General features: G+C 44.8%; 1 protein-coding gene across 1 annotated transcript in view; it reads right to left on the reverse strand.

The window, feature by feature from the left end:
- Positions 1–10,089: 10,089 nt before the first annotated feature.
- Positions 10,090–16,649, reverse strand: part of GPR107 (G protein-coupled receptor 107) — a 28,834-nt gene continuing 22,274 nt past the window's right edge. Inside the window, 5 exon segments of the mRNA XM_065418684.1 lie at positions 10,090–10,224; positions 11,002–11,079; positions 12,736–12,782; positions 14,893–14,912; positions 15,518–15,541. Of these exon segments, the coding sequence (XP_065274756.1) occupies positions 10,090–10,224; positions 11,002–11,079; positions 12,736–12,782; positions 14,893–14,912; positions 15,518–15,541 (304 nt within the window).

Below are 16,649 nucleotides of genomic sequence, written 5' to 3' on the forward strand. Positions count from 1 at the left end.
AAGCAGAGGCAGGGCCGGCTCCAGGCACCAGCTGAGCAAGCTGGTGCTTGGGGCGGCAGATTGTTGGAGGCAGCATTCTGCCCAATCCTAGGGCGGCACGGCCGCTTTTTTTGGGGAGGCGGGGGGGGTTCTTGTTCCGCTCCGGCCACCCTGTAGGGGGGGCAGCGGCGCAGAGAACCAGAGCGCCCTGCAGGGCAGTCCTCTTCCTTCCCTCCCCACCGACCAGAGCCCTCGCGGTAGGCGGCAGGAGGCGGCGCGGCAGGAGGGGCCGCGTGGCAGCGCCCCTGCTGTAGCCCTGGCCGCCCCCTTCTCTCTCTCTCTCTCTCTCCCGCTCCCTCCCCCTCCCCCCCCCAGCCGGTCCCCCTGCACCTGCGCTCCGGCCGCGCCGCAGGTTCTTTTTTTTTTGCTTTGCCGTTCTGGCCGCCCCGTTTTTTTTTTTTTTGCTTGGGGCGGCCAAAAAGCCAGAGCCGGCCCTGAGCAGGGGTCCCCAACGTGGTGCTCGTGGGTGCCATGGCGCCCGCCGGGGCGTCTAAGTGCACCCACGTACTGGCCGGCAGACGAGCATCCGCCAAATTTTGGCGGCATTTCGGCGGCGACGCCTCTGGATGACGCCGCTTGTCGGCGGCATTTCGGCGGATGCTCGTCCGCCGCCACGGTCCTCCGTGGCTCGTCGTCTGGCACCCGCCAGACGAAAAAGGTTGGGGACCATGGTCATAAAGCTATCACTGAAAACATATGTGGGCCAGAAAGCAGAAGGTAAAGTATTTGTGCTACAGTATTAGGTCACAACTCTGACATTTTCCTGGAATATTTGAGCAATGCATGGAGGACTGGCAAGGTGACCTCAGAGTATGTTAAACCCAAGCTGCAGCTCTCCCTTGGCTCAGGAGTAGAGGGGATGTTGAATCTACATATCAGGACATTTCTGCAGCAAGTAAGGATAAAAAGCAAGCACGATTTGTTTTAAAAAATAGGAAAGCCAGGCAGTTTTTATACACCATAAAAAAAGGGGGGGTACATTTTTGCTTTGCACCTGTAAAATCAAACTGAAAACAACAAAACATGGTGAAGAGATCAGTTTATAGCCTTCTATCTTCTGCCATAGATACTCATTTTTCTGAAGCTATCACATGAAAAAGCCATCACACGCACACAGCTGGTATAGTCAGTCAGGATACCGACAACCACACAGCCATTTGTGCTCACGTAAGCCTTGATATTTTTCAGCTGAAACAATATTTGTTTAATGTTTATTAACACAAAAATAGGACAGGCAAGGGCAAATTTACTGTTATGTTCCACCTACCAAAAAACCACCTACTATGCTTTTCAAAAATGCATAACCTTTCATTCCTGATGTAGCTGGCGAATGAAGAATGAGAATCTCCTAGAGAGCCTCTGCCAGATGGCCAAGGGAATGGAACAGACCCATGAGTCAGAGGAAGAGAATTCCAGCAGAGCTGAGGGGAAGCTACCCACAATGATGTAATAATGGAAAGTCCCAGAGCAAACATTGGAGTCCCTTAATCTAACAAAAGCTCGCAAGAAAAGTTCTCAGATTGTCAGGTTTCCAATGCTCCACCGGCTTTCCTGTTGCTGAGATGGAGATGGCTTAAGACACCTGAGTCACTCTGCTAGGCTTGCTCAAACTTATCTCTAGCAGATCTGCCCTTTTACATCTTGAAATGGATTCTTTAAGATTTGCAAATTTAGTACTTGTGAAAGGTGTCTGATTACCAGCCCTAGAAGCTGTGGATGAGCAAAGACTTCCAAAGAGATGCAGCTGGTGCAGTGTCAGTGCAAGATTTCACCACACCGCTCAAGCCAAACCTGAATGTGCCTCCCCACAAAAAAATTAGCCAAGTCTTCATGCTTTTTTAATCCTGGGCCCCTCTGGCAAGTCTTCCAATTAGGGAGGTGGTTTTCTGATGTTGACATTTGTTCACTGGGACCCAGATTGAGACCATTTTCTTACATATAGGCCATTAACCACCATTAGGGTATGTCTACACTACGGGATTAATCCGAATTTATATCATTCGAATTTGTAAAACAGATTGTATAAAGTCGAATGTATGCAACCACACTAAGCACATTAATTCGGCGGTGTGCATCCATGTACCGGGGCTAGCGTCGATTTCTGGAGCGTTGCACTGTGGGTAGCTATCCCATAGCTATCCCATAGTTCCCGCAGTCTCCTCCGCCCATTGGAATTCTGGGTTGAGATCCCAATGCCTGATGGGGCCAAAAACATTGTCGCGGGTGGTTCTGGGTATATCCTCCCCCCTCTCCAGGAAGCAACGGCAGACAACCGTTTCGCGCCTTTTTCCTGGGTGAACAGTGCAGACGCCATACCACGGCAAGCATGGAGCCTGCTCAGCTCAAGACAGCAGTCATGAACATTGTAAATACCTTGCGCCTTATCGTGCAGTTTATGCTGAACAAGAACCTGGAAAACCAGGCGGCGAGGAGCAGGCTACGGCAGCGCGGCGACGAGAGTGATGAGGATATGGACATGGAATTCTATCGAACCGCGGGACCCGGTGCTTTGGAGATCATGCTGTTAATGGGGCAGGTTATAGCCGTGGAACGCCGATTCTGAATCCTTTCCCCATATAGCGATCAGATCCAGGACCTCCCGTACGGTCCATGCTGGTGCTCTTTTTCAATTATCAGCCTGCACGGTTACCTGTGCTGATGAGCTGAGCTATCTGTGGTCACCTGTGCTCTCCACGCTGGGCAAACAGGAAATGAAATTCAAATTTTCCTGGGGCTTTTCCTGTCTACCTGGCCAGTGCATGCGAGTTCAGATTGCTGTCCAGAGCGGTCACAATGGTGCATTCTGGGACAGCTCCCGGAGGCCAATACCATCGAATTGCGGCCACACTAACCCTAATTCGAAATGACAATCGATTTTGGCGCTACTCTGCTCGTCGGGGTGGAGTACAGAAATCGATTTTAAGAGCCCTTTATTTCGAAATAAATGGCTCCGTTGTATGGACGGGTGCAGGGTTAATTCGATTTAACGCTGCTAAATCCGAATTAAAGTCTTAGTGTAGACCAGGCCTTAAATTAGAATGGCTTTGAATCCAGCTACTTGGGTGTGACTAAAATTAGTGATCTAGATTTTTTTGTTCCTGTGGCCCATTACCAGTTCCAGGAACCCCAATCTACTCTAAGCAGCTGACCAGAGCCAAGATCTCTATTGTAACACCTAGAGCAGCGGTCCTCAAACCTTAGCAACACAAGGACCCCCATTTTGATTTAAATTTTTTCCTAGACCCCCAAACCAGCTTCTAATTTTCCCCAGGGGAGCTCAACCCCCGTTCAGCCCCAGGCCCTGCCCACACTTCACCTCTTCCCCCAAGGCCCCAACCATCACCCCCGCCCCACCCCCTCCTTCCCCCTCCCCTGAGCACTCCCTGTCCCCCCTCCCAGAGCCTCCTGCACACTGCTGAACAGCTGTTCCGCTGCATGCAGGAGGCTCTGACTCCTCCCCCTCCCTCCCAATCATTGGGGCCAGCAGCTCTGGACATGACTGGCGGACCCCCTGGAGTACCCTTGCGAACCCCAGTTTGAGAACTGCTGTCCTAGAGAGCAAGCACTGGATTAAGATGACTTTATGGACTTTGCATGGCAGAAAGATATAGACAAGGGATGTAAATATCTGTCCTACCGGCCGGCCGGGGTGCCGGGGATGGGGTCCCGCCTACCTGCCACAGGTGGGGCTGCTCCAGCCCACCCAGTCTGCTATGGCTAGGGTCCTGCTGGCTAGCCGGGGTCAGGGGCTGCTCTGGTGTGGCCGGGGCTGGGGTCCCGCTGCGGCCGGGGCTGGGGTCCCTCTGGCCCGGCCAGCCTGACGGGGCCCGGGCTGCTCTGGCCCATCGGCCCGGTGTGCGGCTGGGGTTAACGGTTAAAGTCCGGTTAACGGTAAGCCTAATGCTTACCGGTTAACTGGTTAACCTTTTACATCCCTACTATAGACCCAGTTTCAGAAAGGGGAATGGCATTGCAGAATTGACTCCCAAGTAATTCACATCAGTTACACAGGAGGTACTTATACCTGTTTCAGCTTTACTCTTTAAATATCTGTCAAACTTTGATTTCTCTTAAGAATGACTAGGACATAACAGCTGAAGAAAGAAGTTACAATGAGAAATAAATTCCCTTCAGTGTTATACCATGATCAAGAAGACAGGTTTGCAAGACATTACATACACTATTGTTCCTCACAGCTATAATTTATTGGGTAGGTGCAAGACATTCTACAAGAAGTTTTCCCCTTGATGCTCAAAAAGGAACACTATCAAATGCATTTGAAATCTGGTCAATTTATAGACCTAGAACTGTTGTAATACAATAGAGAATGGTCTTGAATTATTTTAAAGTCCATTATTTCTGAGAACTTTAAAAAGTAGGCTGCCTTGTTCAGCAGTTCCCTCAATAAACCTCATTTCCAGAGCTGTGCAGACATCAGTGAGGTTGGTGATAATACAAAAATGTGTTTTGACATGCAAAGGCGTTTTATATTAATTTCAGTTCCATTCAAAACTGGATGAGGAAAGTGCTTGACAAATTGGAGAGAAATTAATTGATAGGAAGATTCCTGAGCTTGTAAGATTACAAAAAACAAAGTGTACAAAATGCCTAACTACTGAAAACATTAATTGGAACTGCTCGTTTAGAATTATAAACGGCTCCTTTCTACAATCCAAGAAGGGAAGAAAAGAAGTGGGTAATAATCCAGCTATCAAATATGGAAGACTATTTAGTCTGAATTAGATCTCGAAGAATGAACCAAATATAGAAAAGAATATTTACATCTAACTAGCTCAAATATTTAGTCTTCTATTTACACTTGTTTTACTTTGGTGTTTAGTGTACAGTGAAGTTGCATACAACTAATTGGATACCAGTGTATGTTGGACGTGTAATACATGTCCTGAGATAGTCAGTCACATGTCATGTCAACCCACCTTTGGATATGAAAGTACTGCTGAAAGTCAATTTTGCCAGTGACCATTCAAAAGTAGTTTTATTCATGTTATTCAGTGCCTTGAACTAGTTCACGAGCACTTGAGACCATTCAAAAGTTAGCTTTTAAACCAATGGATCCAGGCGACATCTCTATTAAATAGAGACATTTGAAAAAGTATGAAGAAAGACACGTAGCTAACATGGCACTCTTGGTTACCACAGCCTTGGCAAGCAAAATGGAGTCTTATGATACTATGACGTACAGTTTAAAAAACTTACCATGGGCACTAGCCAAGAGAGCTTCTTCTGCAAGTTTCCTGATCTCCTCCAAGTGACAGCTACATACTAGCTGTGTTGCTAAACAAAATAGGAAACCCACATACCTCAGTGTGTGCTGCATAGTTAAAAAAAACTTTCAAAGACCCTGGGAAATCACAGAATTTTAATTAATGGTGGCTAAATTCATACAGTGTGTTCACTGTAATCCATACCGGCCCACACCTACCCTGTTACTTATAAACACACACTCTGCACTATACTCTTTACAGGGTTACAAAACAACCTTTACTTTAATACAGTGGCTTTTATTTCCTCACCATTTGGTGATACTTGAGGAGTAAGGGCATGCCTGGGCAGCCCAGACTGGATTTAAAATACAAGGTAGGAGAGAAGATAAGCAGCAGTGGAGCACTAGAGATAATTAGCACATACACAGAGCTTTCATATACTGTGAATCTGTATGACCAATTCTCCTTTGGCCCTCACCAAGCCTGAGTAACCTCCTCACACCCAGTGCTAGCTTCACAAATCCCAGCACCCAACATCAGCCATGTGGTTTTGGTTTTCTTTTTTCCCCCTGGCTACAGTCTCCTAGAATCGTAGACGTGTAGGACCAGAAGGGACCTCGAGAGGTCATCTAGTCCTGTCCCCTGCACTCAAGGCAGGACTACGCAATAGCTAGACCATCCCTGACAGGTGTTGTCTAACTTGTTCTTAAAAACCAGTAATAATGGAGATTCCGCAACTTCCCTAGGCACTTTGTTCCAATGCTTAACTACCCTGACAGGAAGCTTTTCCTAATGTCCAACCTAAACCTCTCTTGCTGCAATTTAGGTCCATTGCTTCTTGTCCTATCCTCAGGGGTTAATGAGAATTTCTCTCTCCTCCTTTTATGTACCTGAAAACTGTTATCACGTCCCCTCTCAGTCTTCTCTTCTCCAGACTAAACACTTTTTTTCCCAATCTCCTTCATAGATATTTTTTCTAGACCTTTAATCATATTTGTTGCTCTTCTCTGGACTTTCTCCAATTTGTCCACATCTTTCCTGAAATGTGGTGTCCAGTAATGGACACAATATTCCAGTTGAGACCTTATCAGCGCAGAGTAGAGTGGAAGAAGTACTTCTTGTATTTTGCTTACAACACTCCTGCTAATACATCCCAGAATGTTTGCTTTTTTGGGGGTGGGGGTGGGGGGTAACAGTTACACTGTTGACTCATTTAGCTTATGATCCACTATGACCCAAGTACTCCTTCCTAGGCAGTCATTTCCCATTTTCTATGTGTGCAACTGATCATTTCTTCCTAAGTGTAGTACTTTGCATTTGTCCTTATTGAATTTCATCCTATTTACTTCAGACCATTTCTCCAGTGTGTCCAGATCATTTTGAATTTTAATCCTATCCTCCAAAGCACTTGCAATCCCCCCCAGCTTGGTATTGTCTGCAAACTTTATAAGTGTACTCTCTGCCATTATCTAAATCATTGACGAAGAGATTGACCAGAACCAGAACTGATCCCTACGGGGCCTTCCAACTAGACTGTGAACACTGCAAGCACCTAAGATGGTACTTCTTGAATGTTGTATTCAACTTGTTTAAGTCACTGAGACAGTTGGGTAATGACTCCAGATTGTCTAGTTATGCTGGAGACCAGCCTAATTAGAACTTGTCCATATCCCCACTTTACCTATATCTAGTCACCCAGTTGCTCTTATTCCTGTTAAACCAGGCCTGATTGTACTCTTGACTTTATGTCTCTCCTCCCTGCTCCTTCCAGCTGGGGAACAATTTTATTTATACAATAGCCAAAAGCTATGAAATGGACCAGTTTATAGGATGAAGCTATTGAAAAAGCATAAGCCAGAATTGCGGTTTAACACGGGACAAGCTAGTCACATTTTTCCACTGAAGTTTTGACCACTTTGAACAGCCTACCCTTGAAGGGATGCAATCTAGTCAGTTTCAAAGAGCAATTTAAATAGTGGTTTCAAGTCTCACACCTGCCCCTAAATCTTCCTGCCAATTTTGGTAGTGTTGTGTTGTTGTTTCTTTTAAATAATTGAAAAAGGTTTTAAACTCATGTGGCCTGAAGGACGGTCAAACAAGAGAAACTGATAGACATGGGAAAGAGGGGGTACATGACCCGTCAAATGCAGAGAACAAATCACAAGGAGAAATTATTTCTCAGATCTCAGTCAGATTAGGGATTACTCTGTTACAAAGAGCAGGTAAAAATAAAATAAAATACAGACATGGGTGATGGAAGCTGCTGTCCCTTTAGGGAGACCACTCTATGGTACAAGCCTCGAGGAAAGGACCAGATTCTGTCCTTCACTTAGATGGATTGGGACAGATCTAAGGTTAGTGACAACCTTGAGACTTTCATGATGGAATCCAGCATCTATAGAAACTGTACTTCACTATCCCTGCTCCTCCCCTTTCCCAATCTATCAAAGCATTCCTTGCTAACCTCCCCACCCCAGACCCACACCCAATTTATGAGAAATACTTCAGAGCAGGATAATATGCAGCACTAAATTAAAGGCCACTGAGTTTGTGCCAATTAAAATTACATTCAGTACTTTTCAACTTGATGAATTTATGGCATATTCCATTACAGAAAAGTAGAAGCATTTCTGAACCTTAGCCCTGAGGCTGTCACGGAGCGTGGGGGAGTCAGGGAGGGCTGCACCCTCACTTCCTGCGATTCACCGTGACTCTCAGCCAGCCAGTAAAACAGAAGGTTTATTAGACGACAGGAACACAGTCCCAAGCAGGGCTTGTAGGTACAACCAGGACCCCACAGCCAGTTCCCTCAGGGGGGCAAGGAGCTTAGACCCCAGACTTGGGGTTTCCTGCGTCTTCCCAGCCAGCCCAAAACTGAAACCCCCTCCAGCTGACTCACTCCCCTCCCCCCCGGCTCCTCCTCTAGCCCTTGTCCAGTTTCCCGGGCAAAGGTGTCACCTGGCCCCACCCCCCTTCTGGCTCAGGTATCATCCCTCAAATAAAGTCATCCCCTGCTATCCCATCCCCAATGCAGACAGTCCCAGTAAAACTAGACGACGTTCCCAGGTCAATCCGCCCCGCTCCCTACTGCGTCACAGTGTCACACTGGAGGGGGGAGGCAGCTTGGGTTGAGATCCAGCTTTATTTGTGATTATTCCAGACTACAACTCTCACAGGAAGAATTCTGATCTCATTTGCAACTGCCTTTGGGCCTGGCAGTCTAGTGGGAGCACAATACTCTGGCTAGGGGTGAGGAATAAGGGGCGCAGAGAGAAGTCCAGCTCCCCAGCCCAGACACTTGCTCAAGGCTGCACTATCAAAGCCACATGCTCAACCTCAAGGGAGGGAGGAAGGGTCACACATCACATGCTATAGCAATTCTCCAGTGGATGAAGAGAATGGCACCTAATGGCCACAGGGAAAGTATGCCTGTGTGGAATTCTCAGGGCAAGGGGCAGACAGGAACCCCTGGAAGAACATAGCACTAGTTATACGCTATAATACTCTAGTAAGGTGAGCTGATCTGGATCTTGCAATCTCTGATCTTAGGGATTTCCCAAGGATTGGCTCAAGTTAATTCTACTGCCATCAATGGGATGTGACATGACAGCTGGAGCCAGGGGTTTAATTCCCCCAAACACTGCTCAGCCCAGGCAAAGAATGTTTTCCCTATGTAAGCATTCGTAAGCAGCCAAAAATAGCACAGTTAAGTTACACCAGTGGGGCAGTGTCCCACAGTGGCTCTTAATCAAGATCAACGCTGTACTCTCATAACAACAACAACAACAAAATACAAAAACATCATCTCTCCAAATCCGAATGCAGCCACTTGAGAATCAGGTACAGCTTTGGATGTACTGAAGCCTTGTCAGCACAGTAAGTAGTCTCAAACAAGCACAAAATATGAGGGGGAGATTTAGTAGCCATACCACCGACCTGCCCGTGTTTACTGGAGTATGCAGGGGACACAAGGAAGGCCAGCATTGCCATTGGCTGTGGCTATGTCTGCAAGATTTTAGAGAGATGTCCAGGAAAAATCAGACATCTTGAAGCAGAAGGGATGAATTTGGGCTATAGTTTATAGAATGTGAGAACCATTAGCCTTTTCAGTCATCTTTATACAGCTATGAACCCACAGCGATAAACCAAGCTGATACTTCATCCTGGTACGGCATGCACATCTAAAAGCACTGTTTTAGAACAAAGGAGCATTTGGCCAAAGACATATTGTGTGTGTGGGGAGGGGAGGAAGGGAAGAGATCACCTTTTTTAATCTAGGGCTTGATTTTCAGATGTGCTGAGCATTCAGCTCCAGGGGAAGTTCATAGATCTTCAGTTGCTCAGACCCTCAAAATTAGGGCATGTCTACACCTCAGTGTGTACCACAATGCCTACCTGGCAACTTTTACCCATGATAATGCATGGAAAACTAGTGTAAGTATGTCTATCAGAAGAGCAGCACACCTCAGCCTGCAGGGTAGACATGCCCTTAGGCTGCTAACTTTAGGAGTCCATAAATTTGAACGTTTAGTGCAAGATTTTGGTACGCATGTCATTTTTTGCGCCATTAAGTATCCTACTAACTTGTTGCAAACTACTATAATATCCAGTTCTGAGGTGCATAGGTGTACCATAAGCTTCTTTAGTGGTTTAGATAGCTACTGAATTTGAGTCTAACTGTATTTTTACACACACAGGCTGATCTCAAATATGGGGGGGGGGGGGGGGAAGAGGAGAGAACAAACCTCCTCAGAAGAAAAGTGCAAGCAGTCTGTCTTTCTAACACTAAGTTGTCAAAGCCAATGAGGAAAAGGAAAAAAGGTACTTACACAACTTCCACCTTCAAGTCATCTTCATCGTCCTAAGAGAGATGTAGGTAAGGGTTACCTGATGCCGGACAGAACTTGTACCCCGTAAGAACAAAGAACACAAACGTTGCCATTTCATCCAACAGCTGCAAGTAAAACAGGAAATTGAAGATTGTTCTCGTGACCCCATATTGTCATGACACATTAACCTAATAAGGGCTTCTTGACCACTAAATATTGCATCCTATGAATGAAAGTAGAGATGCAACAAAGTGTCCCCCCACCTTACTGCTGTTAATTGCTGGACAAAGAATGTTAGCTCTCTGATTTTACTGCATTCCGTGTCATTTTAAATATAGTTAGAATTCCAAATGTCATTTCAGTACTTTTAAACGACTACAGCAAGACTTTGCTTTAAGGGAAAGAGATGCCCCCTACGTCGTTTGGCACCACCAACAGTTAATGTATTCCAAAGATCCCTGCATGGTGGCTTGGATTATACTTTAAGAAACCATGTATTTTAAAGTCACTAAGCAAATAAAGACTGTAGATGGAGAAGTGAAAGCTCATTTGACTGGCTCCCTGGGGTCTCAATTACCACAGGGCAACCCGTAGCCTAATTTTTTTTCCCTTTGTACACTCTTGATTAATTTCCTTCAGACATTTTAAAATCAAAAAACAAAAATTCAATAATGTAATTACTTTCAGACGTCTCGCGTATAATCCAGCAACGTTGCAGGACAAGCATGAAACTTAAAAACCCCAGCCTCTTTCCTTCCCCCATGCCCTCAGGAGTACCAGTGCTCAAGATTGGCAAAAATCAGATCTCAGCAGCAGGCTTTGAGAAGTTATATTACAATGTGGGAAAGCACCTCTGATTTTTTATTTAGTTACAGTTAAAAATGAATGTGAGAGAGAGAGAGCGTGGATAAAATTTTCCACTGGAATGGAACAGCAAACTTGACGACAATTGGAATGACCTGTGTGAAGTAAATGTAACATACAATCTATGGAAGGAGGAGAGGGGACAAGAGCAAGAGAGAGAATGATGGCATCATCTTTTTATAACCTCTTATTCAATGGAGAAATATTTCAAGCAAAGAGTTACCTGGGAAATATGTCTCATTAGGGTTATGACACTATTTGACACATAAGACGAGTGACAATTCTGTGACTTGAAATCTAAATGACTCAACCTATTACTCACATATAAAAGAGAGTCCCTTACACTTCAGTGGGAACGTACAAGAGTTTCCACAGAGTATCAAAATCAAGAGCATAGTCTATTACCCCTCTGGGTTATGAAAAAGGTTTGAAAGCAGGCAAGTGAAAACTACGAAGAGGTCAGTTCTCTCTTGGGATGTGTGTGCGCAGCTTCCATGGACTTCAACAAGACCTGCATGCATGTATCCCAAGGCACGATTTCCCCCCAAGCTTAATTTTTAGCATGTTTACACTATGTTGTTCTAAGCCCAACAGCGCAGTCAGCAAAGCTCAGTCTGTCTCTGGGGGAAAGTTAGTGAATATTACAAATAGCAGATCCAATTTAAAGACAGCCAGGGGGATACGGCCACTAGGGAAAGAAGGCAAGTTATTTTCAGCTGGAAAAGTGAGAGGAGAGTTTTAACAGCCTGCCAAGGTGACAGAGCATGGCATCACCATGACCTGAAAGTATCTGACTGTTCTCAACTTGCCTTTACTCTAAGGTACTTACAAACTCCTTTCTCAGCCAACCGTGATGACTATTATCTGAGTGCCGCACAACTGGCGACACTGATCACCCCCAACACCCCTCAGGAGGGACATGTACAATCCCCGTTTTACAGGTGGGGAACTGAGGGACAGAGCAACTAAGTGACTTACCCAAGGTCACTAAGGATGCGAACCCTATTGCTAAGGACATTACAAATTAGACTGAACAGCACTTGGAGAAAGACTGTAAGGAACAGTTCTGCATGGCACTGGGAGGTGGATACAGTGGCCTAAGGGGTCTTTTTCCATCTCTGACTTCTGTGACTATTCAGACATCCGGTTAAGCACATTAGCAGGCTATTGCCATTCAAATAATCAGCTACAAAATTTAGGCCATGTCTACACTAAGGGAGCTGCAGCTATGTAGATGTTTCCTACAGATCTAGAAGGGTTTTTTCCTGTCACTGAAGGTAATTCGCCTACCCACCTGGAGGTAGCTAGATCAACAAGCATTCTTCTGTGGACCTAGTTGCATCTATAGCGGTGGTTAGGTTCAGTGCTATGCAACGTTCCTATGTCTGTCTACATTTTAAGTTATATATTTGCACTGAGGGCTGGCCTAACAAGTTGTCCTCAAGCTTCAACACCAACATTTTGTAGGTGATTCACACCTCTTATAGCTATTGGTTCAGAACTTGGTGCAGTTTTAGGAAGACGGGCGAAAATCTGAATTTTTTTGAAAGCAAAGAATTTCAGTAAACTGATTTCTTCAGGACGGGGACCATTCTTACTGTCTCTCTACAATAACTAGCACAACAGGTCCCCCATTTCGTTTGGAGCCTCTAGATTCTCCTGAAATAATCTAAATAATAATCCACCGAAGTAAGTCCAGAATGGCTTTCTGACCCATTTTTATTCACTTCACGCCCTGCTCACAGACACACACACACACACACAAGTTTCTTACTCACCATAATGTAGTAATGTCTGAACAGCTTCAGCTTTGCTAGGATAATAGCTGATGTGGAAAAAACACACAAGGCCATTAGGAAACATGTTAATACAAGCCACCTAAATAACAGGCCTCTCAGGGCTTGTCTACATAGGGAAATATACCAGTCTAATTATGCACAGTAACATAAGCTAAACCAGAAAAAGCCACTTGTTCTGAAATAAGTGTCTACACAGGGTGTTCTATTAGTGTAACTACATCAGTACATTTCCCCAGGTAGACAAGCCCTCAAGAGAGAGCTGAGCATTTAAAAAAATGCAGACCCTGGACAGGTTAACAGTGTCAATTATAAACCAGATTTTCTGCCACAGTCTCTGGAGGATCTGATTGTTAGGTTTTTAAATGGAGCTGGCCACTACTAAACAAGAGACAGTGTGCAGTGGTTTTAAGAGCAAAGTTTGGATCTCATGGAAGCAGTTCAGTGACAATAAATACAAACAATGCTTTCACTCCTGAGTGTCCTTAGCAAGCAACAGAGAAGGAAAAATCTCTCAGTGGGATGAGGAATGAGAGTGTACTGTAGTGGGGAAATACACATTTATAGCCAGAGGAAATTGCTTGGGATAAGCCATAAGACAGCAAGAACTTTATCAGAGGGGTTACAATCCATGATCTAAACTTGCCTTCATTATTGTGGTTCCCATTATTGTTAGGCCAGTGTCCTGTAGGGTGAAATACTGAGCGAAGTGCCATTCAGTACTTGGTTTAGACCACTCTGGTCATAAGCCAACAGCTGTGGGATGAAGTTGTCTCACCAGCTGAACTTGCAGGGTCTATTACATCTTCTGAACATCTTATCGATGCAGCTTTCAAAATCAAGTTGGGGTGCCCTGAACATAAACAATCTAAGAACTGACCCCACCTCATGCTCACTTCTCAGAGAGATGCATCTGTCCCAGGTCAGCAGAGTCAGGGAAGCAACCTGAGTCTCCTTTGTATGAAATATGGGTGGCTGCAGAGGGCAGCCTGCCTCCCTCCCAGCTCACACAAGTCTTACAGAGTAGAATCATTCTCCAGTTCCTGCAGTAGCACTCACACATTACTGTGGTTGTTGAAAAAAGGGGCAGAGAACGGGGAAAGGAGAGGGCTGACAATTAGTATGGGGTACTCCAGATTCCAGGAATTTTAGCTTGATCAAATAATTTCCCCAGAGGAGACAAGATCCTTTAAGACAAAATACAAGTGATTGATCCGTTCATTGGATAAGTTCTTAACACAGTCTCGGGTCCTTAATGGGGAACCCCACTGCCTAGACCTAAGGGGAACATGAAGCCACCACAAACATTTTTCCCCCAGAAAGGGCAGTGTACACTTCATGGTCCAAGGGTCATGTTTTACCACATTACAGCTGGCTATCATCTACATCCCCACCCCACTGCAAAGGCATGTCTCCCTCGGCATTCTGTACAGCAAAAGAGCACATTTTTGCAGTTTAACATCTATTCTCCTTTCTGTTCTTTCAGCTTGTACAGAGCAACGAGTCTCTTCTGCATCTTTTGGCAAATCATATTGGAAGGTTTGTTTTCTCCACTGACCAAAAGCACATTTTTTGTTGTTAGAAAGAAATCTCCATTTCTAAAGCTGATGCTTTACACATTACCTAGGCCCTATAGCAGTTCAAACATTTTAATCCTCCAACACTTGACAGATCAGTAAATAAATATCTCCATTTTTATGGACAAAGAAAACCAAAGCAGAGAGGTGTGCCCAATGCCACCAAAAATGTTTGGATCAGAGCTAGGATTAGAATTCAGAAGCAGCACGAATCTAGAAGCCAGAAACTTTTAATGTAACAAGTTTTAGATAGAAATCACAAATCCTCCTCTCTCCCCCCCCCACCCCTCCAAATTCCTTGTCTACCCGATTGTTAGACTGCTGTCATGAGACAGCTAGCACATCTGCACCAGTTCCTGATGACTTGTGTTTCAGCCTCCCACACCTGTTACAGCTGCACTTTCCCCACTCCTTAAGGGTAGATTGTGTTGTCTCCACTGCATTCCTACAAGCCTCAGGGACAAGATGGTCTGCTCATGCTGGCGCATGTTAAGATTTCTCATGTGCCATGAACACATGGCAAACAGTCCCTCACACCTCCTCTTTTCTCCCCAACTCCAACCAGCATCACCAAATGAATGTCTCATATGTACCAGTGACTGATCACCACTGGGTCCAGACAGAATGGGGTACAGGAAGGAGGATTTTTACTAATTTAGGGATATGCGCTGGTACTCCGCATAGCCAGACACCACAAACCCTGTGAAACGAGATGGATCAAAAGCACATCAGAACACTTTATCCACGGTGTCAGCTGAAGTCACTGAGCTCAGCTGTGCCAGTTCAAGATGTGTGGAATTTAAAATGGCAAAGTCTTAGAATGGCTAATCTGGGTTTCTCTGAGAAATGCTTCAGGGTTCACCATGTCAGGCAAGAGGGGTAAAAAAATTACAGCAGTGAAGCTTTTTCCTGTACCAATCAGTCATGCTCCAGCCATGATTTAAGAGTGGTATTTGCAGTAATAAGCAGCCGCAGAGCACTCATGACAGATCCTTGCATTTTAGTCACAAACTGTATAAGCTAAGGCCCTGGAGCTAAACTGCTTGTTGATTGGAAAGGTTATATAGGTTCTTACTGAATGCAGCACATACTGATGTGAATCGGAAATGGAGATCAGCAACAGATGGAGCAGCTGTCAAACTTGGTTTGAGATTCAGGCTCTTACAGGTGGTGCAGGAATAACGCACGTGGCCTCCTGGTGCTTTAGTGACCTCAAGAATGGCAAAGGGTTCCAAGTGCTATAACCTACATTGGCAGTGTACACAGATATAATTTGCTTTCAAAGCAACTGAATAATGTAGGTTGCCAGTCCGGATTCCATGCAGGCTTCAAAGAAGAGAGCAAATCTGTCAAGCTTACAGAAAGTGTGTTTAGTGTCTGTCAAGAAAGCTACACTCAGTCAGTTCAGACAGCATCTTAAAGGTTAACATGGCAAGAAATGCTTTTTGCAATGGCTAAACTTAACTGGATTTTAAGTTTAACCAGACATGACATCCTTAAATCAATCTGAAGTGACATTTGTGACATCTCCCATAAGCAAGCTTTAATACAGTAACTCCTCACTTAACGTTGTAGTTATGTTCCTGAAAAATGTGACTTGAAGCGAAACGATGTTAAGTGAATCCAATTTCCCCATAAGAATTAATGTAAATGGGGGAGGGGGTTAGGTTCCAGGGAAATTTTTTTCACCAGACAAAAAAACATATTATATGTATTTTATATATATATAAAAGCACATATAGCACCACATATAGCAGGGGGTTGGACTAGATGACCTCCTGAGGTCCCTTCCAACCCTGATATTCTATGATTGGATGTTTCACAAATACAACTCACTTGGCTTCTGGAGTACAGACTATCAGGGACACTCTTTGTGCCATCTGTATGGATTCTCAGAGCAGCACTGGCTTCAAGTTCCGTGGAGGATGAACACTACTGTATTTTTTATATAGAACACAATTTAGCACCTAGAAAGTAAAGGACAACTTCTACACTTCAAACCCTAATTAGGGTCTCAACTTCTGATCCACAGAGCATTCTAATGAACCTACCATTGAGCAAATTACTAAGCCTCGTGACTGTGAGAACAAGAGTAGAGATTCTAAAATTTAACAGCAAGACAACGAAAGCTGACTAAGTTGTGTCTCATGGCTGTGTAAAAACCCCTTGCACATCTTGCCTCTATAGGTTTCCCTCTCCATCTCCTTTCCATTTTACAGCTTGCACCTGCTATATATATTCTGAGCTGCATTGATCAAAACTGACAACACAAAGCTCTGGAAATCAGACTCTGTCTCACTCTCTGAGTGCCTACGATGC

This window comes from Emys orbicularis, chromosome 18 (assembly GCF_028017835.1).
Source record: "Emys orbicularis isolate rEmyOrb1 chromosome 18, rEmyOrb1.hap1, whole genome shotgun sequence".
NCBI classification, from domain to species: Eukaryota; Metazoa; Chordata; order Testudines; family Emydidae; genus Emys; species Emys orbicularis.